The 22,648-nt window shown below is 38.7% G+C and overlaps 1 protein-coding gene across 1 annotated transcript in view; it reads right to left on the minus strand.

Moving 5' to 3' along the window:
* The window catches only part of MYH15 (myosin heavy chain 15), a 208,390-nt gene that overhangs the window by 119,292 nt on the left and 66,450 nt on the right, over positions 1–22,648 (minus strand). Inside the window, 4 exon segments of the mRNA XM_049857882.1 lie at positions 1,981–2,145; positions 2,577–2,625; positions 2,627–2,712; positions 7,956–8,057. Coding sequence (XP_049713839.1) covers positions 1,981–2,145; positions 2,577–2,625; positions 2,627–2,712; positions 7,956–8,057 — 402 coding nt within the window.

The following is a 22,648-nucleotide window of genomic DNA, read 5'->3' on the forward strand; positions in this document are numbered from 1 at the left end:
TGGTTGTATACATCACAAAACAACTACAAAAAACTCTTTATTAAACTGCATGCCGGACATCTGTACTCTAACCTATATGTTTATAACAGGATGAAAAAAAACAAGAATCACTCATCTAGTAGAACTAGCCTGCCAAGTCTACTCTGTCTGAGATAAGGAGCAAGAAAGAAAGTTGCCAACTAAAAGCACCAGGAAAACTTCCTAGCTGCCGTCTTGCAGGCTGAAGGCCATTTCTCAAGAGAACAAAGAAGAGGAGATAGACCAAGGCCACAGGAGTCAAGAGGGCTCTGCAGCCCTTTGGAAAGAGACCAGTGCAGCTGGTGCAACAAAAAAATGCTTGTAGATTATGTCAGGGGACAGCCCCAGCAAGGAAAGACCCTCACTGTGCATCCTGGCAGATAATCTGAAGAACTGACACATAGCCCTTTCCAGATTCATGAGTTTAGGGAAACTTACTGACACCGGCAAGCAGTTGCTCTCCAGTGGTGGCCAGATGGAGTATTTTCCACAACCACCTAGCAAGGGACCCAAGCTTATATACCATTCCAGCTGGGACCAAGGCTCACTGTTTTCTCCCACATCCTTTGGCAGTCAGTGTTCCCAGGGACTTCCCATCCAGACCCAGATGTTTTCCTTGTCATCGCTGAGGTATTCTTCTGCCTTGGCCACTGGCCCAGTCATGCAACTCCTGGACTTGTACCTTATCCAGAGTCCATCCCGAATTCATCCCCAGCATGCTTCAGGGAATAGCAAAGCTGATTCCATTAGGGAAGGGATGCATATAGCTGAATAGCATTACCCTATATTGCTTAGGATATCATTACAGTATTAGTCATGTCGAGCTCTCGATCACCCATTTTGAAAAGGAGAAAACATGTTGCGAGGTATTAGGGTCACAGTTTATTACTAGTAGTAGTAGTAGTAGCAGTAATATTTTAAATCAGCTTATAGTTGATACATTACTATTTTTTAGCAGCCTGTCCTCCCCCAGGAACTTTGCTGATTATAAAATAAAATCAATTTGATGTCCATTCCTGTTAGAAATAGTGGCTATTTTCAAGGCAGCTTTTGTTTTCATCTAAACCCTAATAAATAAAAGTATTGAGACACTGATTGATAAAATCTGAGGTCTGGGCAGGCCAAGGCCTGAGCTGCTTCCTGACAGGGTTGTTGAGAACCAAATGTGACAGAATAGCTGAAGAGAGCTTTCTGAAAGCTAAATGCACTAGGTCTCGGCCTGCCCAGACCTGTCTCTAGAATTCACTGAATCCACAGATGTAGCAAGACACAGGGGCAAGTATTTGGTAACATACCACTACAGCTGCTGCCATGGACAAAGCCACTGAAAAGAACATATAGAACTCCCCCTGCAAGCCCTGTGAATCTTTCCCAGAGCACGCAGCAAGATTTCAGAGTACAGGGACATCGCTGAATTCAGAAACCGTACACTTCAGCTGATTTACTAATAAGCCATGAAGCATTGTCATAAATTACTTAAACTAAGTGGCACTTGTCCAATTAAATGAACAAACTATGTCCTGCAAGGTAGTGGCCTTGAGGATTTATGGCAGTTGTTTGTTTGCATGCTAATTTGCCAAATTTCGTTAAGCTGCTCTGGGTCTACTAATTCACTTTATGTTAATCAGCTAGGCCTACAGAGCTCATATTTTCAGCTCTGTGTTTTTCCAGTAGAGAGCATGACCATTTTTAATCTTGACAAGGATCCCGGTGCATTAACAGTGGAGACCACATATAAGCAGCAAATGCACAGTGACAGTGTGCATTACAGGTGATGGAGTAGGGTAACTGACACGAGAGTTTAGTTAGAAATGCCACGGGTGCTGCACACAGAGACCGTTAGGAAGAAATTTGCTCCATTCCCCATCCCCTTCCAGAGCCTGGTTCCTGACATAGATCAACATGGCAAGCAGGGACAGATCTCCATAAATGAAACTGGGAGAGGAAAAGAGTACACATTACCTTCTCAACAAGATCTGTGCAGGCTTGCAAACCCAGCCCAAAGTCAATGAACACCCAGTCAATGCCTTCTTTCTAATAGTCCTCTTGTTCCAGAGCAAATATGTGCTGACTGAAGAACTGCTGTAATTTTTCATTGGTAAAATTAATGAGAAGCTGCACAAGGCTGTGAATAGGTAAGAACACAAGATAAAAACAAAACTGAGTTCTACCTGGAAGAATGCGTAGTAAAGAGAAAACCATAACCATCGTCATATGATGGCAAACACACCCAATGAGTAGCAAATGCTCAATTAAATTTTGACCCCTTCAGATATACCCACCAACTAAAGATTATTCTGGTAAAATAACACATAATGGTATTAATATCCAAAACCATAAAAAAAATTCCTTTTACCTTTATTTAAAGTTTAATTGTATAAATAATAATTAATAATTTCTTAATACCATTAACTAATTACTAGCTCTTTTCCAACCACATTAGCTGTGAAGGTTTAAACAGAATGATTCCAATCATGCTTTGACCATGCATTCCAACTTTCAAGTCACACTTGGTAAACTCCTTGTAAGTGTGCATTGACTTTACTCTTACCACGTATGCTTATATCAAGGATTTCAAAACGAGTCATGTCAAGAATGCCTTGGCGGCTTGGCATCCAGAGCCCTGTGAATACATGCCGCCAGCCACTTAAACATCGCTTTTGACTTGAACAGGGCACCAGTAACACAGGTTACCTGGAAAGCACATTGAAAACACTCCCTCGTTTGAAAGCAGTGTTAATTTTAATCTTGGACATTCTCTATCAGCAAAGACCTTCCAGTCAAATCAGGGTGTATTTATTGACCTTTTGTTGTTCTAGCATTTTGCTGAGCTCAATGAGAAAAAAAATTCAGAAAAGGGCAAAGAGAAGAAAAGGGAGAAGAGAAGTAGGAAGAGAAAGGGAGGAGGAGGAGGAGGAGAAGGGTAAGAGAATGGAGTTGAGTTGGCCTGATGCCTCCCTACCAAAAACTCATGTGAGAGAATTACGTTCCCATTATTAAAGGTCTAATAAAGGATAGAAGAATTGATGTGTTCAAACTGTGGTGCTGGCAAAGAATACTGAATATGCCGTTGAACTGCCAAAAGAACAAGTCAGTCATAGAAGAAATAGAACTAGAATGTTCCTTAGAAGCAAGGATGGTGAGACTGCAGCTTACTTACTTTGAACTTGTCATCAGGAAAGATCAATCACTAGAAAAGGACATCATGTTTAGTAAAGTAGAGGGTCAGGGAAAACCTCCATGAGATGGATTGACAAATAGTTGCAACAATGGACTCAAACATACCAAGGATCATGAGGATAGCCCAGGACTCTTCTGTTATACATAAGGTCATCATGAATCAGAGCCAACTCAACAGCAATTAAAACACAATAAAATCCTAGGATGTGGTTCTAGAACTTTCTGTTTGAAGTCAGTCCTAAGACCAGCAGCATAGGTATCACCTAGGAGCTTGGTAAAGATGCAAACTCTCAGGCCTCACCCCAGGCTTAGTGAATCAGAATCTGCATTGTAACAAGACACCCAGCAGATTCCTAAGCATAATGAAGTTTGAAAAGCACCGGCGTAGTAGATACCGGCGTAGTAGATTAGGGATCTAGAGCCCCTAGTCCTTTCCTGCTGTTGCTGCTGCTAACAAACTGTGTGACCTTTGGAAATGACTCAACCTCTCTGGGCTGCAGCACCTTCATCTGAGTAACGCTTTTGAAAGTCCTAACTAGCCCCAGCATTGCTTCCTTGTGTTAGTTCTGAGCGTTGCTCTCAACTTCCTGTAGAGAGAATGGCTATTTGGTGTATCACTCTGACTCAGATTCTCCTACTGTAAAGCCAAAGCTGCATTTTCCTTCCCTGACGGGGCGTGGTAAAGCCTTTCAGGTGGCCTGCGAGGTCCTCCTGCCTGGAACACGCTGCACAAACGCAGATCCTGCTTCCCTAATACAAAGGCACTGCGGGAGTAGCAGGTTTTTGACAGACTCCGAGTAGGAGTGGGTTTCAGCTGGACGTTCTCCAACCCTGGAAGCCAAATGCGCTCCAACTACTTAATATTTAAAACAGGACCAACACATCCATCCCTCAGCTGCCCTGGGGTGAGCACTCAGCAGAAACCAGTTGGTGTCTGGTGGTGATTTAGTTGTGAGTCACCTGCTCTCTGATCAGTTATCTTGAGTCACTTCCACAGTAATCCATAAGCCGGATGGAATCTCATTTTTTTATTATCAGCATCAAGAGCACACCCGTACAAATAAAGCACCAGGAATGATTTTCGTCTTCTGTAACACTGAGGAAATCACTCTATGTCCCTGGCAGTCACTTTGAAACTTAAAAAAGAACATGACTAACTTGTTCACTGCCTTTTAATTCCCTAAATACTGTAGAAGTGGGGGTGGGAAAGAAACTGTTTGGCCAGGGTGGGGAGTGGTGAAGAAATGCGGAAAGCAAGCCTGAAGAGTAGGTGGAGGGAAGAGTAGATGGTTTCATGTTAGCCAAATGAGTTAACAAAGCCAATATACTGCTCATTAATTAATCATTCTAATCATTTTCATCATTTCACATCCAATGAAAGAGAAATGAGGCAGCTAAACCTGCACTTCCACTTTTCAGGGACTAAATGGACCCATCTCTTAACTTTTCTTAAAAGTAGCTTCACATAGCTGTTATTGTTTTTAGTTGCTATCCCGTCAATTCCAACTGATGGAGACCCCATGTGTGCAGAGTAGAACTGCTCCACAGGGTTTTAAGACTGTGACTTTTTGGAAGCAAATCATCGGGCCTGTCTTTCAAAGGCACTTCTGGGTGGGTTTGAACCGCCAACCTTTCGGTTAGCAGTAGTGTGCTTAACCATTTGTGCCACCCAGGGACTCCATCCTCATATAAGGCCCTACTGGGGACAGCAGTGCATGGCAGAAAAAAAAATGAAAACAAAAAAATGGAGTCAAGTAGCCAAATTTTTAGCCACTTTGAACCCTGATTTTCTCTTCTGTAAAATAGCAACAATAAAATATGCAAATCTCAGGGTAGTTGTCAGAGATTCAATGAGACAGAGTCTGTAAACACACATAGCATAGCAGCTGGCACTCAGAATTCAGCAAACATTAGTCCCCTTTCCATTCTGTCACTTCCTTTCCCTCGCCTCAGTGCCTATGGCTATGCCAGCTTGAGCTGTTGGTTAGTGTCTCTAAGGTACACTGCCTATTACTGTGAAATGGCAATGGTGATAAGACCTACATTGCAGGCTTGTTGCTAAATTGAATGAGATAATCCACATAAACCACTTAGCACAGTGCCCATAGTAAGTACGGAAAGATATTGGCTTTATTATCATTTTGTCATCATCATTAACCTTTTTAAAATTAAAATAACTGATTTCTAATAGGCATAGTTAGAACTCTCGGAGAATAAAATAGACCTAAAGAACTTTAGTTCTTGATAATCGTGCATAGAGCCTTTTGATTCAGGATGGCGCTGTTTTCCGGTTGTCACAATTACTGAGAGTGCTACCGGCACTTAGTACCTGCAGCCTGAAATGTGCAGGACACTCTCATACATGAAGAATGGTCCCCCTCAGGTGTCAATCATCCTTCCACTGAGAAACACAGAGGAGTTCAACCTTTTCACTGGGCAGCTCAGAGAAATGAAGGTATTTGGCCAAGGTTTTGTAGTTAGCATTAGAGCTAGAACTAAATTTGTAAAGAGCGTTAACACTGCAAGAGTTGTCCCATCTTTGCGACTGTCATCACAGAGCATACACATCTCTATTCTTAGCAGTGGCAATTGTCTCCATAAAGTCAGTAAAATTCCAAAGAAAAGAAAAGCCTTACAGTGTGCTTTCTTACTCTGTCTCCTGGAGAGAAATGGGGAGAGGGAGGCTGAGATGTTTTTCTTTTTTTTTTATGTTGAATAATAATACATTAGTTTGCTTCACTGGTTCTGTTATAGTAAAGGCTGGAGTGGTAACTAGGCCCTTAGAACACAGCATTAGGCAGTGAAGTTTTGATTTCAGTCCTCCTATGGCCTTGTTAGTTTTATAAAAAGAACTGTTCTATAATCATAACATGTCATACAAGCTTTTTGTGAGAAATGTCTAAGAAAACAGAACTGCCACACAGCTCTGATCCCACTACCCAGAAATAGCTCAACTACTTGTCCTGCTGATCATGACTGAAGTTCAGCTCAATTTAGTTTAACATTTATGGGACATACGGTTTCGAGGGCACTGCGCTAGGTGCTAGGGATCATAAGATGAATTAGACACAGTCCATGCCCTAAAGGAGCTTAGGTTACCAGGAAAAACAAGAATATAAACAGATAAGTTCAATATAGTAGTATTAAGGAGAGCTGGTGAAGGAACAATTAAGCGCTTGGCTGCTAACTGAAAGGCTGGGGGTTTGAGCCCACCCAGTGGCTCTGAGGGAGAAAGACCTGGCAATCTGCTTCCATAAAGATTATAGCCTAGGAAACCCTTTGGGGCAGTTCCACTCTTTCACTTAGGGTTTCTATGAGCTGGAATCAACGTGATGGCATCCAACAATAACAACATAGTGAGTATGATGGCAAAGGTAAAATTACCGATTTAAGTAAGTTAAACTAGAAAACCTCGATTAATTGTTTGAAATACCACACGTCAGATACCTTATTATGCCAAGGAAATACAGTGTATGGTAGTAAAAATGACACTGTCTTCTACCACTATTTTGTGCATTTATCTCTCTTTTTCAGAATTAGGAAGTAACTGAGTAAGACAATCTGAGTGCCACCTGAATACTATGAAAGCTTACTTATGTTCTCAAAGCCTCAGTTTCCTCAGCTGGAAAAACATAAATTAAGCATTCCTGTCTTACCTTAGAGTGCTGTTGTAAGAATCAAAGGAGTTAACGCTTGTGAATGCTTTACACATATGAAGTGTAGCATAGGCAAGGCTCTGTCTTAGCCAGGCCACTTTCTCTTCCCAGAAAGACATTTCCCAGCCCCCCACCCCCGTAGCTAAAGGGATAATTTGACTAATTCTCACCAATGTTAATGAAAGTGATATCACTTCTAGCCCCAACAAGTTGAGAGTGGATGTGCTTTCTCCACAAATTCTATTTTCCCCACGTATGATTTTGGAGGCCAAGTGTTCCAGATAATATAACTATAAAATGAAAGAAGGATGTCAAATCTGTATTGGGTTCACGTAAAAAATAAATCTTTATTTTGTTGTCATTTTTTTTTTTTAAGATTTTAGTGTGTATGTGTTACTGCACACAGTCTATCTCATATTGACTAATACATTTGCAGATGTGAACTATCATTTTGTAATGTACTAGCATAATTAGATGGTCTCAGTACCCAGCAGTCCTGGGAATATTTGCACTAAGGCAAAGCCCCAAGATCAGCTGTCTAAAAGAGTCATTATTCTATAATTATAACATTCTCCCAGATGCTGAATGAAACCTACAAAACCTTCTGTCTTTCATTTCTCTTCTCAATCTTCCCTTCCATACAAATACTAACAGTATAATATGCTCTGAAGTTCTTTCTCAACTAATGTATCCCCACGGTCTGTTACACTAAGAAATTCGATATTCCAAATAGCTGAGGGATGTTAATTTTCCAATATTACTCATATTAGGAACTAAAAGCTTTGAAAACTTCTTAGCTGGATAACAAAGATATTCAGCAGAACAAGTGAAGAGCTTACCTTGCAGCTGCAAAGAGACTTATTACCTAAGGGAAGCTGTCAAAATGGTATATTTCAGACTTGAAAGACTCTTAACACAAGAGTGCCTGTTGTGGTGCACCCAAGTGAAAACATCTGGAGTACTCTTTACAGTAGCAGTCCTTTGCTTTTGTATAAAAGCTCTTGCTGCAGACACCGTCAGTAATTAAAAAATATACATATATAATATGTATACATTATTATAAGATCACAGAATCATAAAGCCTATGAAATGCCACCTTACCTGTTCTACAGTTTGACCTCTGGTAACATATTCATTGCCAATTTTGATTCTAGTTAATATCAAATCACATAAAGAAACAGACCATGATCCCTTCAACAAGCTCTCAAAACAAGAATCAAGAGATCTTCTGGATGAAGGTCCCTTCCTGGAATTACCAGATGCAGAATACTAAAGATTAACATACAGAACTCTTCAGGACATCAGGAACAAGATCAGGAAGGAAAATAGGCAACAAGCAGAACAAGCCAAGGAACACACAGATAAAGCAGTTGAAGAAATTAAAAAGGTTATTCAAGAACATAACAAAAACTTAATAAGCTGCAGGAATCCATAGAGAGACAGCAATCGGAAATTCAAAAGATTAATAATAAAATTACAGAATTAGACAACTCAATAGAAAGTTAGAGGAGCAGAATTGAGCAAGAGGAAGGCAGAATTGGTGAGATTGAACATAAATCATGTGGCATCAATATATTCGAAAAAAAATCAGATAAAAAAATTAAAAAAAATGAAGAAACCCTAAGAATCATGTGGGACTCCATTAAGAGAAATAACATACAAGTGATTGGAGTACAAGAAGCGGTGGGGGGGGGGACAGAAAATACAGAGAGAATTGTTGAAGATTTGTTGGCAGAAAATTTCCCTGATGTCATGAAAAATGAGAAGATACCTATCCAAGATGCTCATCGAACTCTACATAACGTAGATCTTAAAAGAAAGTTACCAAGACATATTATAATCAAACTTGCCAAAACCAAAGATGAAGAGAGAATTTTAAGAGCAGCTAGGGATAAACAAAAAGTCACCAACAAAGGACAGTCAATAAGAATAAGTTTGGACTACTCGGCAGAAACCATGCAGGCAAGAAGGCAATGGGCTGACTTATATAAAGCGTTGAAGGAAAAAAATTGCCAACCACGAATCATATATCCAGCAAAACTGTCTCTCAAATATGAAGGTGAAATTAGGAGATTTCCAGATAAATGGAAGTTTAGGGAATTCGTAAAAAACAAACCAAAACTACAAGAAATACTAAGGGAGTTCTCTGGTTAGAAAATCAGTAATATCAGACATCAACCTAAGACTAGAACACTGGACAGAGCACTCAGATGTCAACCGAGATAGGGAAATCACGAAAATAAATCAAGATAAAAAAAAAAAGCTTAAAACGGGGAACAAGCAATGTTATTATGTAAAAGAAGACAACACTGAAACAATGAAGATGGACTAAGAAACATAGCCTTAGATCTTTCATGTGGAGAGGAAGACAAGGTGATATAAACAAAGAAAAGTTAGGTTTAAACTTAGAAAAATAGGGGTAAATATTAAGGTAACCACGAAGAAGACTAACAAACCTACTTATCGAAATAAAATACAAGAAAAAAATAGAGAATCAGCAGAAGCAAAATCAAGAACAACGAATAAGAGGAAAAGACAATATATAGAGATAAACTACTCAGCACAAAAAATTAAGTGGAAAAAAGAAACGTTCAACAACACACGAAAAAAGACATCAAAATGACAGAACTAAACTCATACCTATCCATAATTATGCTGAATGTAAATGGATTAAATGCCCCAATAAAGAGACAGAGAGTGGCAAAATGGATTAAAAAAACACGATCCACCTACATGCTGCCTACAAGGGACACACCTTAGCCTTAGAGACACAAACAAACTAAAACTCAAAGGATGGAAAAAAAATATATCAAGCTAACAACAATCAAAAAGAGCAGGAGGGGCAATATTAATTTCTGACAAAATAGACTTTAAACTTAAATCCACCATAAAGGATAAGGAAGGACACTATATAATGATTAAAGGAACAATATACCAGGAGGATATAATCATATTAAATACTTATGCAACTAATGACAGAGCTTCAAGATACATAAAACAAACTCTAACAGCATCGATAAGTGAGATAGACAGCTCCACAATTACAGTAGGAGACTTCAACACACCATTTTCAGTGAAGGACAGAACATCTAGAAAGAAGCTCAATAAAGACACGGAAGACCTAAATGCCACAATCAACCAAATTGACCTCACAGATATATACAGAACACTCCACCCAACACCAGCCAAGTATACTTTTTTTTCTAGTGCACATGGAACATTCTCTAGAATAGACCACATATTAGGTCATTAAGCAAGCCTTAGCAGAATCCCAAACATTGAAATACTACAAAGCATCTTCTCTGACCATAAGGCCATAAAAGTAGAAATCAGTAACAGAAAAAGCAGGGAAAAGAAAGCCAATACGTGGAAACTAAACAATAAAAAAAAATACCCTGCTCAAAAACAACTGGATTATAAAACACATGAAGAATGGAACAAAGAAATTTTTAGAATCCAATGAGAATGGAAACACTTCCTATCAGAACCTTTGGGACACAGCGAAAGCAGTGCTCAGAGGTCAATTTATATCAATAAATGCACACATACAAAAAGAAGAAAGGGCCAAAATCAAAGAATTATCCCTACAACTTGAACAAATAGAAAGAGAGCAACAAAAGAAATCCTCAGGCACCAGAGAAAGCAAATAACAAAAATCAGAGCAGAATTACATGAAATGGAGAACAGAAAAACAATTGAAAGAGTTAACAAGACCAAAAGCTGGTTCTTCAAAAAAAAATTAACAAAATTGATAAACCATTGGCCAAAGTGACAAAAGAAAAACAGGAGATGAAGCAAATAACCTGAATAAGAAATGAGATGGGCGATATCACAACAGACCCAACTGAAATTAAAAGAATCATATCAGATTACTATGAAAAATTGTACTCTAACAAATTTGAAAACCTAGAAGAAATGGATGAATATCTAAAAACACACTACCTACCTAAAATAACACAAACAGAGGCACCCATACCCATTGCCGTTGAGTTGATTCCGACTCATAGCAACCCTATAGGACTGAGTAGAACTGCCCCATAGAGTTTCCAAGGAGTGCCTGGTGGATTTGAACTGCCAACCGTTTTAGGTTAGCAGCTTTAGCACTTAGCTACTATGCCACCAGGGTTTCCATACAGAGGTAGGGTAATCAAAAAACTCAAAACAAAAAAGCCCTGGCCCAGAAGGCTTCACTGGAGAGTTCTACCAAACTTTTAGAGAAGAGTTAACACCACTATTTCAGAGCATAGAAGAGGACGAAATTCTCCCAAACTCATTCTATGAAGCCAGCACATCCCTGATAGCAAAACCAGGTAAAAGCACCACAAAAAAAGAAAATTACAGACCTATATCCCTCATGAACTTAGATGCAAAAATCCTCAACAAAATTCTAGCCAACAGAATTCAACAACGTATGAAAAAAGTAAGTCACCAAGGACAAGTGGAATCTATACCAGGTTATAGATCAACCTTAGAAAAACAATTAATGTAATCCATCATATAAATAAAACAAAAGACAAGAACCACATGATCTTTTCAATTGAAGCAGAAAAGGCATTTGACAAAGTTCAAATATAAAATCCCTCAGCAAAATAGGAATAGAAGGGAAATTCCTCAACATAATAAAGGGCATCTGTCCTTTGTACAAAGGCAGGAAACCCTGGTGGCATAGTGGTTAAGTGCTTCAGCTGCTAACCAAAAAGGCCAGCAGTTCAAATACACCAGGAGCTCCTTGGAAACTCAATGGGACAGTTCTACTCTGGCGCATAAGGTCGCTATGACTCGGAATCGACTCAACGGCAATGGGTTTGGTTGGTTCTATACAAAGCCAACAGCCAACATCATCCTAAATGGAGAGAGCCTGAAAGCATTCCCCTTAAGATCAGAAACCAGATAAGGATGCCCTTTATCACCACTGTTATGCAACACTGCACTGGAGGCCCTAGCCAGAGTAATTAGGCTAGATAAAGAAATAAAGGGCAACCAGATTGGTAAGGAAAAAGTAAAAGTATCTCTATTTGTAGATGACATGATCTTACACACAGAAAACCCTAAAGAATCCTCAAGACAACTACTGAAACTAATAGAAGAGTTCAGCAGAGTATCGGAATTCAAGAAAAACAATCAAAAACCAGTTGGATCAAAAAGAACATTAAAGAGGAAATCACCAAATCAATACCATTTACAATAATCCCCAAGAAGATAAAACAGTTAGGAATAAATCTTGCCAGAGATGTAAAAGACCTACACAAAGAAAACTACAAGACACTACTTCAAGAAACCAATAAAGTGGAAAAACATACCTTGTTCATGGATAGGAAGGCTTAACACTGTAAAAATGCCTTTCCTACCAAAAGTGATCTATAGATACAAAGTAATTCCGATCCAAATTCCAATCGCATTTTTAATGACATGGAGAAACAAATCACCAACTTCATATGGAAGGGAAAGAGGCCCCCAATAAGCAAAGCATTACTGAAAAAGAAGAACTAAGTGGGAAGCCTCACACTACCTGATTTTAGGGCCTGTTATACGGCCACAGTAGTCAAAACAGCCTGGACTGGTACAACAACAGGTACATTGACCAATGGAACAGAATTGAGAATCCAGCCATAAATCCATCTACATATGAGCAGTTGATATTTTACAAAGCCCAAAATCTGTTAAATGGGAAAAAGACGGTCTCTTTAACAAATAGTGCTAGCATAACTTGATATTCATCTGCAAAAAAATGAAACAAGACCCATACCTCACACCATGCACAAAAACGAACTCAAAATGGATCAAATACCTAAATATAAAATCTAAAATGATAAAGATCATGGAACAAAAAATAGAGACAATGCTAGGAGCCCCAATACATGGCATAAACAGTATACAAAACCTTACTAACAACGCACAAACACCAGAAGAGAAACTACATAACTGGCAGCTCCTAAGAATGAAACACCTATACTCATTCAAAGACTTCACCAAAAGAGTATAAAGATCACCTAGAGAACGGGAAAAATTTTTTAGCAATGAGATTTCCAATCAGCTTCTGATCTCTAAAATCTACACGATACTGCAAAACTCAACTACAAAAAGACAAATAACCCAATTAAAAAATGGGCAAAGGATATGAACAGGCACTTCATTAAAGAAGACATTCCGGTAGCTAACAGATACATGAGGAAATGCTCACGATCATTAGCCATTAGAGAAATGCAAATCAAAACTACGATGACAAACCCGTAAAACATTTCATAACGTGGAGAAATCTGGAAGGCATTATGCTGAGTGAAATTAGTCAGTTGCAAAAGGACAAATACTGTATGAGACCACTATTATAAGAATTCAAGAAACGGTTTAAACAGAGAAGAAAATGTTCTTTTACGAGAGTGGGGAGGGAGGGAGGGAGAGGGGTATTCACTAATTAGATAGTAGATAAGAACTATTTTAGGTAAAGGGAAAGACAACACACAATACAGGGGAGGTCAGCACAACTGGACTAAACCAAACGCAAAGAAGTCTCCTATATATATACTGAACACTTTGAAGGCCAGCGTAGCAGAGGCAGGAGTTTGGTGACCATGGTTTCAGGAGACATCTAGATCTATTGGCATAATAAAATCTATTATGATAACATTCTGCATCCTACTTTGGACAGTGGCTCCTGGGGTCTTAAATGCTAGCAAGCAGCCATCTAAGACGCATCAATTAGTCTTAACCCACCTGGATCAAAGGAGAATGAAGAACGCCAAAGACACAAGGTAATTATGAGCCCGAGAGACAGAAAGGGCCACATAAACCAGAGACTACATCAGCCTGAGACCAGAAGAACTAGATGGTTCCCAGCTACAACCAATGACTGCCGTGATGGGTGACACAACAGAAAACCCCAGTGGGAGCAGGAAAGCAGTGGGATGCAGACTCCAAATTCTCGTAAAAAGACCAGACTTAATGGTCTAACTGAGACTAGAAGGACCCCGGAGGTCATGGTCCCCAGACCTTCTGTTAGCCCAAGACAGGAACCATTCCCAAAGCCAAGTCTTCAGACAGGGATTGGACTGGACTATGGGATAGAAAATGATACTAGTGAAGAGTGAGCTTCTTGGATCAAGTAGACACATGAAACTACGTGGGCAGCTCCTGTCTGGAGGGGAGATGAGAGGGCAGAGGGGGTCAGAAGCTGGCTGAATGGACACGAAAATAGTGGAGGGGAGTGTGCTGTCTCATTAGCGGGAGAGCAACTAGTAGTATATAGCAAGGTGTATATAAATTTTTGTACGAGAGACTGACTTGATTTGTAAACTTTGACTTAAAGCACAATAAAAATTAAAAAAAAAAAAGAAAAGAGTTAAACATAAAGTTACTCCATGACCCACCAATTCCGCTCCTCCTTGTTGTTTTTAGGTGCCTTCAAGTCAGTTCTGGTCCATAGAGACCCTATGTACAACAGAACAAAACACTGACTGCTCCTGCTCCATCCTCACAAATATTGTTATGCTTAAGCTCATCGTTGCAGCCACTGTGCCAATCCATCTTGTTGAGGATCTTCCTCCCTTTTGCTAACCCTCTACTTTACCAAGCATGATGTCCTTCTCCAGGGACTAGTCTCTCCTGATGACATGTCCAAAGTCTGTGAAACGAAGTCTCTCCATCTTTGTCTGTAATGAGCATTCTGGCTGTACTTCTTCCAAGACTGATTTGTTTGTTCTTCTGTCAGTCCATAGTATTTTCAATATTCTTCACCAACACCATAATTCAAAGGCATCAATTCTTCTTCAATCTTACTTTTATATACCAAAAATTTGAAAGCAGGATTTCAAACAGACATAAGTACATCAATGTTCATTGCAAGTTTATTCACAATAGTGAAAAGGTGAAGACAACCCAAGCGTTCATCAACAGATGAATGGTTAAACAAAATGTGGTTTATACATACAATGGAATATTATTCAGCCATAAAAAGGAATGAATACTAATGCATGCTGTGACATGCATGAACCTTGTAAACATTATGCTTAGTGAAAAAATCCCAACGCAAAAGGCCATAAATTATATAATTGCATTTATATGAAATGCACAGAATAGACAAATCCATAGAGACAAAAAGTCGATTCATGGCGGCCAGGGGCTGGGGAGAAGGGGAAATGGGAATAACTGCCAATGGTCCAGGATTTTTGGAATGAGACAGTGATGGCTGCACAACATTGTGAATATACTAAAAAGCACTGAATTGTACGCTTCTAAGTTTTTTTTTTTTTAAGGAGTGGATTTTATGGTATGTGAATTATATCTCAATAAAAATTATAAAAGAATCTCTTTTCTGATACAGATTCTTTTCTAAAAAGAACTATTTATTTTAAGGTCATGGAAAATGCCATCTTTATCATTTGCCAATTTTCTCCTTCTGTGTATATAGTTGTAGATTCTTTCAATGAAGCAGGGACTTGGACCATGTAATTTTATAAGTCAAGACAACCATCAATCAGGACCGTTGCCAAGTGTCAGTCAAAATCCCTTCCTCTTCCTGTGAAGTCTTTGTTGACTCCACAGTGCCCTCTGCTGTCCAATGAAAATACTTACACTCCACAAAAATGTTTTGCAACACAAAACTTCTGTTTTCAAGGGAAAAAACAAGGAAGAACTAGCGTTACAAGGCGGAAAAATAAATATGTATGCATCATCTCAGGTGTTTAAAAATGACAATAACACAAAATAATTTCATAGGCAAAAAGTTTTAAGCATATTTCAAATCATAGAGCACTTCTGCTACGAAATAAAACAGATACTCCACTCCTGTGAAAACTCTCTGCTACTTCTTCCACTTTAAAGGAATCCTGAGGTATGCTGGTTTACCTGAGTATTCATCCTGCAGAATAATGTCTTACAATAGAAGGCAATGCAGTCTTTCCTCACTGGAATAAAAAAGTTTATTTCCTGAGCAATAACCATAAACAGAGACTAAAATAATCATAAAACATAACTAGAGACCTGTATGTCATTTGTATTAGTAATATCAATTTCCTTTCTGTGGGCCTTTAAATTTTTCACAGGGGCTTAAAAAGCTTGAAATGTTTGATTTCCTTGTTAACTAAAATTGATATACATGACACATCTATTTCTACATGCTATACACCCACTGTATATCAGTTGATTTATATTGATAATGGCCTAGGTGCTCAATTGCTATGAAACCTTTCAAAGCCAAAGCCTATTTGGAAAAATAAATGGAAAATCAGAAGTAGAGCGGATATGCCAATCCTTTGCTGAGGTATCCCTGCTAAGAGTGCAATGTTAGGAGACAAAAGCCTGATTATTTCAAGTCGAGAATCCAGGGGGTCAGAATCATAGCCTTTTGAACTGGAGAATTTAGAGACCATCTAATCCAATGCAAAGATACTTAAAAGAGAAGAAGAAATGCTACATGCCTGACCAGTCTGAGTGAAGATGAATAGTAACTGACAGGGTGAAAAAAGAACAATTCCACAGTATCTGTCCAGGAAAAAAAAAAAAGACATAAGTTTGGTTTTCTAGGCTTTGGGAGCATTCAAATGGACAGTACAGGCAATAATAGTCTCAAATAATTGTTTTCAACACCAAAAGTCTTCACACAGCCTTTTTCCAGTATTAAGGTCAGTCCTTTGACTTTATTATTATACATGAACAAAGGAAACCCAAATTCTCAGTATAGGATCCCATCTTCAGCTGTACCAGAAATAGCATCGATGTTATGGAATGATTTCTCACTATTCCAGTCAAGTTCCTACAGACAGAGGACGGCTCTGGCCTGGATTTATTGTGCAGGCACACATTATATATACCACATTCTTTCCCCATTATATTTTTTTTGTAGAAAACAGTAGTGAACAGTATTTCCCACAAATGAATTTCTTCATTTGTACAATCAAGATGAAAAAAGCTTAAACCTTTGAATAAATAATCTGTCTGACATTCAGGAAATACTATAGCTAACACATTTTTACCATGTTACATGATCTTTCCAAAGCACCTTTATGAATCTTGCACCAATAAGTATTCTTCCCTCAGGACCCTGTCAACGAACCCTTGCCTTTTAACTAGGCTGTATCGTCTTACATGGGAGAGATAACACACAAACATTAGTATTGCATCAGAATAGTCTCGAGAGCTAATAAAGCACACAGAGGTCCAGGCTGGTTGAAGTAGGACCTGGGCCTCTCTCTTTTTATAATGTTTCCCAGGTGATTCTGATACACATGAAAGTTTGAGAACAGAGCCATTATTGCAGTGGTCCTCAACCTTGGCTGCACAATGGAATCACTTGGCAAGTTGGGAAAACAAATACAGAAGCCTGCAACCCACCTCCAGCGATCTGTGTTCTTTGTTCTGGATGAAGCCTGAGTATCAGGAATTGAAAAGCTCTCTACATAATTCTGATGTGCAGCTAAGTTGGAGAACTACCATCTAGAGGAACGTGAGGTTGGGATTCATGACAGCGGCAAAGGCTAAAAACCAAAGCCAAACCCATTGCCATGGAGTCAATTCTGGCTCATAGAAACCCTACAGGACAGAGTAGAACTGTCCCATAGCGTTTCCAAGGAGCAGCTGGTGGATCCGAACTGCCAACTGTTTTGGTTAGCAGCTGAGCTCTAACTGCTAGGATGCCACATGCTTGGGTCTCCTTCCTCTTTCCATTTTCACCTTTCTCCTCCAACTGCCCAATCCAGTAAACCCAGTGCCGTCGGGTCGGGCAGAGTAGAACTGCCCCATAGAGTTTCCAAGGAGCGCCTGGTGGATTTGAACTGCTGACCCTTTAGTTAGCAGCCGTAGCACTTAATCACTACGCCACCAGGGTTTCCTCCAGCTGTCCAGCTCTGTCAATTCTTCCACAAATGATTAACCGGAGAAAAAATTACCAAAGCTGAATATATTAAGAGAATCAACTGTACAATAAGTAGGAGAAGAAGGAGAAATTAAGAATCTTAAGAAATCACCTAGAAAAATTTAGCATACCAATTTTAAAATGGACTAAGGATAGAAACTAAAAAGTCAAAAAAGAAACAATACAAATAAGTAATAACACAAAAATTAATTGTATTAATGCCTTAAAGGAATTAAATATAAAACAAACCCTCGATAATTGTCAAAGTAAAATTAATTGCAAGTACTGGTGAGGATAGTGAAACGTCACCATAGTTTTCATCATCATAACAAAAATCTGGAAATACATTAAATATTCCATAATAAGAGATGTCTTAAAAGATGTTCACATATAACGAAGTAAAAAAGTCTGCTACAAAACAACTTGAAGAGTGTGATTACATATTTTTTGTTTAAAAAAAAATGTTATTTGTTGACATTCAATTAGAAAATGATCTGAAATACATGTCCTGTGGTATTGTCCCTGGATAAATAGGATTCATTTAACAAATAATTATCCACTATACTTGCCACTGCCACACGGCTGTCAGTTTGTCATGCTGTGGTGGATTGCGTGTTACTATAATGCTGTAAGATCTGCCATTGGTATTTCACATATCATAAGGGCTACCCATGGTGCACAGGTTTTGGTGGAGCTTCCAGACTAAGACAGACTAGGAAGAAAGGCCTGGCCATCTCCTTCTGAAAATTAGCCATTGAAAACTCTATGGATCACAATAGAATATTATTTGATACAGTGCTGATAATGAACCTCCCAGGTTGGAAGACAACAATGGACTCAAGCATGCTGCCGATCATGAGAATGGTGCAGGACCAGGCAGTGTTTTGTTGTCATGCGTAAGATCACCATAATAACAATTACGTACCAGCACTACTGTAGTACCTGGGTATACAGCAGTGAGCACACCAAATTAGGTCCGTGCTCTATGGAGCTTACATTCTGGTGGGAGCTGAGGGGTGGGTAGAACAGTCAATAAAAAATAGTTATATAAATGATATGAAGAAAAACATTCAGAGTAAGGGAATAGAGCAATGGGAAGTAGGTTAGGGTGATTAGGGAAGGCTTTTCTGATCAGGTAACCTTCAAGAATTCACCTTAATAAAACAAAGGAGTAAGCCATGATGCCGTCTAGGAAAAGAGAATTCTGGGAGCCCTGTTGGAACAATAGCTAAGCACTCAGCTGTTAGCCAAAAGATTGGCAGTTCGAACCCACCCAGTGGCTCCACAGGAGAAAGAACTGGTGACCTGCTTTCGTAAAGATCATGGCCTAGGAAATCCTATGGGGCAATTCTACTCTTTCACATGGGGTCACTATGAGTCAAAATCGACACCTAACAACAACAGGTAGAAGAAAGAGTTGGTAAAAGTCCTGAAACAAGACCGCTTACTTGCTCCAAGAAAAGCCAAGGGGTCAGTGGTGCTGAGGGAATGAGAAGTGGTAGGAGATGAGATTAGAAGGATGGATTAGAGAGATATCTTATAGGACAAGAAGGTCATGAAGAGGACTTTGGGTTTTATTTTGGGTAAGATGAGAGCCTTTGATGGGTTTAGAGCAGAGGATGGATATGTCCTGACTTACACTGATTGATGCTTGCTGCTAGGTGCAGAACTATCTGTACTGGGGCAATCTGGAGGCAAAGAGCCCTATTAGGAGGCTATTGTAATAATCTAGGCAAGAAATGATGGTGGCTCAGACTAGGTGGTGGCAGTGGACATAGTTATGGTGAGAAGTTGTGAGATTTAAGATATATTTCAAATGAAAAGACAACAGGAATGAAAAGGGCTCAGGATGACTCCAAGGTTTTATTCAGGGCGACTGGAAGACACCAGCTGGCATTTAAGAATGAGAAGGTTAAGCGTTGGTGGAAAGAGCAGGGTGGGGTGAGCAGTTCAATTTTACACATGTTGAGTTTGAGATGGTGACCTAAGAAATGAGTATAGAAAGAAAATAAATGGTTCAATGTTTGAGCCCTGCAGTCCTGTACCAATTAGAAATAGGGAAAATAAGAAGGCTTTATCAGAGAACCTGAAAAGGAACCACCAGGAAGACTGGATGAGATTATGTACTTCGTTTGCTCATCTGTGTTTTCTAATTTATTAAAAAATATGCATTGCTTTTGTAAAAAAGGTTTTTTTTTTTTTAAAGGCTTTGTTTCAGAAGGTGGAAAACACAAGAAAACACCAAAAAAAACCAGCAAAATAAGGTAGCAAAATAATATACCATAAAGGCATATAGAGTTGATTCTTGTTATTTGTAGTTATTATTTTCTATAAAGTCATCACAAACACTGAATTGATGCGTACTGAACCATTGCTTCTAGGGGAAATACGAGGTTAGGTTACTGCAAGCCTCTGGTCACAATATTCTCATCAACCAATCAATACTTAGCCTTGTTTTATGTGTTTCTGTTTAAAGACATCTTATTTAGTATATATTGTGGTTCATTAACATTGAACTCGTGGCCAAGAACACTGTAAAGTCATGGCTGAACAAAGCTTATCTAACACAGGTATTTTCTCCATAAGGCACATCACATCCTTCTTGTACTTAGGAACACTAGAAAGCACTGCAGCACTACATCTGAGGGCCATTTTAAACAGAAAAATCACTACTAAAAAGCACAAAAATGTGAAAACGAGGCACTAAACAGACCATGAGAAGGACACTTGTGTACGGTATGAGAGGTGAAAGAAGAAGGCAGAGCATCGCCTTGTACAGTCTCAGCTGGGAACGTGCATGTTGGACAACTCAAATTTTTTGCTTCTCTGCACACATCTGCAAATGACAGTGAAAGCACCACGAGTGTTGATTTTGGGGTAACAAATAAATCTTAGTGAGTAGGTAAATTCGCAAATACAGGATCCGCAAATAATGAGGATCAACTGCGTTCATATGCCAATATATAAGATGATTATACGGTCTTTACATCACAACTCCTCACTTCATTCACCTCTGTGCTCAAGTGCCTTTTCTGAGAGGACTTTCTGACTACCCCACCTACAACAACCCCCTGATTCCTATTGCTCTTTATTCATTTACTATGCTTTTTTTTTTTTCATTTTGACTTGATGCTATATTGTGTATTTGTCAGTTTATGTATTTATATCTCCCATACTAGCCTGTTGATATATCTTGTTCTCAATTGTATCCCCAACACCAAGAATAGTCCCTGGCACAGACTGGGCTCAAAAATTTTTTGTTGAGTGATTTGGATGGATGGATTTTCTCATTTTGTTTCAATTGCCAGGAATTTTAATATTAAATTAAATAATTATAATAACCATGTTTCTTTCTTTTCATAAATGTGGCTTTCTGTTTTAGTTATCACTCTACACAGATCATTCACTGAAAGATGGTTCAAATCTTTCTGGTAAGTAGGACCTGTAGATTTTTAAGATGTGAATTAAAAACAAAAGGAACAGGCAAAAAAACCAAATACTGAGGAACACTGGGAAATTTAATACCCTCAAAAATTCCAATGTCCCAAGAAAAAATTACAAGACATGCAAAGAACAGAGAAACAATGGCTCATCCAAACGAACATGACAAAGGAAGTGAAAGTGTATGTAGGAATGACCAAATAATGGAAAAATATAATACAATGACATTAAGTGTAAGTGAAAAACTAAGGGAAAATGTAGACAAAGATTCAAAAGACATGAAGAAAACAATGCAAGAACAAAATGAGGATCTAAAAAAGAGATATTTGCAAGAGAAAGGGACAAAAACTGAAATGCGAAACACAACAGGACTTAGCAAAAGATTTAATGAGACAGAAGAAAGAATCAGTGAATTAGAGACTAAGATTATTAAAATTACAAACCCTGAAGAGCAGCAAGAACAGAAGCTCAAGATGTCTAAGCACAGTTTAATGGAATTATGGGACAACAATAAAAGACTTAATATACGCATCATGGGAATTCCAGGAGAAGAAGGATTATTTGAAGAAATAATAACAGAAAGCTTCCCCAATCTAACTAAGGGCACAAATCTACAAATCCAAGAAGCTCAAAGAATCCCAAGCAGGATAAACCCAAAGAGATCTACACCAAGACACATCATAGTTTAAAAAAAAAAAACCCATTGCTGTTGAGTCAATTCCAATTCATAATGACCCTACAGGGCAAAGTAGAACTGCCCCACAGAGTTTCCAAGGAGCACCTGGTGGATTCGAACTGCAAACCTTTCTGTTAGCAGCTGTAACACTTAACCACTATACCACCAGGGTTTCCAGATCATAGTAACGTTCTCAAAAATTAATGGTAAAGAGAGAATCCTGAAAGCAGTAAGAGAGAAGCGAACAGTCACATACAAAGGAGCCCTAATAAGATGAAGTGCTGATTTTTCCTCAGACACATTGGCAGCCAGAAGGCAATGGAATGATTTACTTAAATTGCTGAAAGAAAAAAAAAAGAAACTGTCAACCAAGAATACTATACCCAGAGAAAGTATCCTTCAAGAATGAGGGTGAAATTAAAACATCCCCAGACAAACAGAAGATGAGAGAGTTCATATCCACCAGACCAGTCCTACAAAAAACTCTAATGGGAGTTCTGTACATGAAAAGGAAAAGACACTAGAAAGTAATTCAAAGTTATACATAAAAAGAAAGATCCGTAATAAAGAGAAATGCATGGACAAGTATAAGGGCTAGTGATAAAGTATTTATGCTTGATAACTCTAAATGTTTTGTCCTTCATGTTTTTTAATAGCAAATATATAAAAGGCAAGGATAAAATTATGTTCCAGGACACGTGAAATATAAAGAGATAATTAATGATAACTACAACAAAAAAGGGGAGAGAGGAATGGTATAGATACAGAATTTCTTGTATGTTACTAAAGTTAAGTTGGTACCAACTTATCCTTAAATGATATAAATACAAG

This window comes from Elephas maximus, chromosome 18, assembly GCF_024166365.1.
Source record: "Elephas maximus indicus isolate mEleMax1 chromosome 18, mEleMax1 primary haplotype, whole genome shotgun sequence".
Taxonomy (NCBI): domain Eukaryota; kingdom Metazoa; phylum Chordata; class Mammalia; order Proboscidea; family Elephantidae; genus Elephas; species Elephas maximus.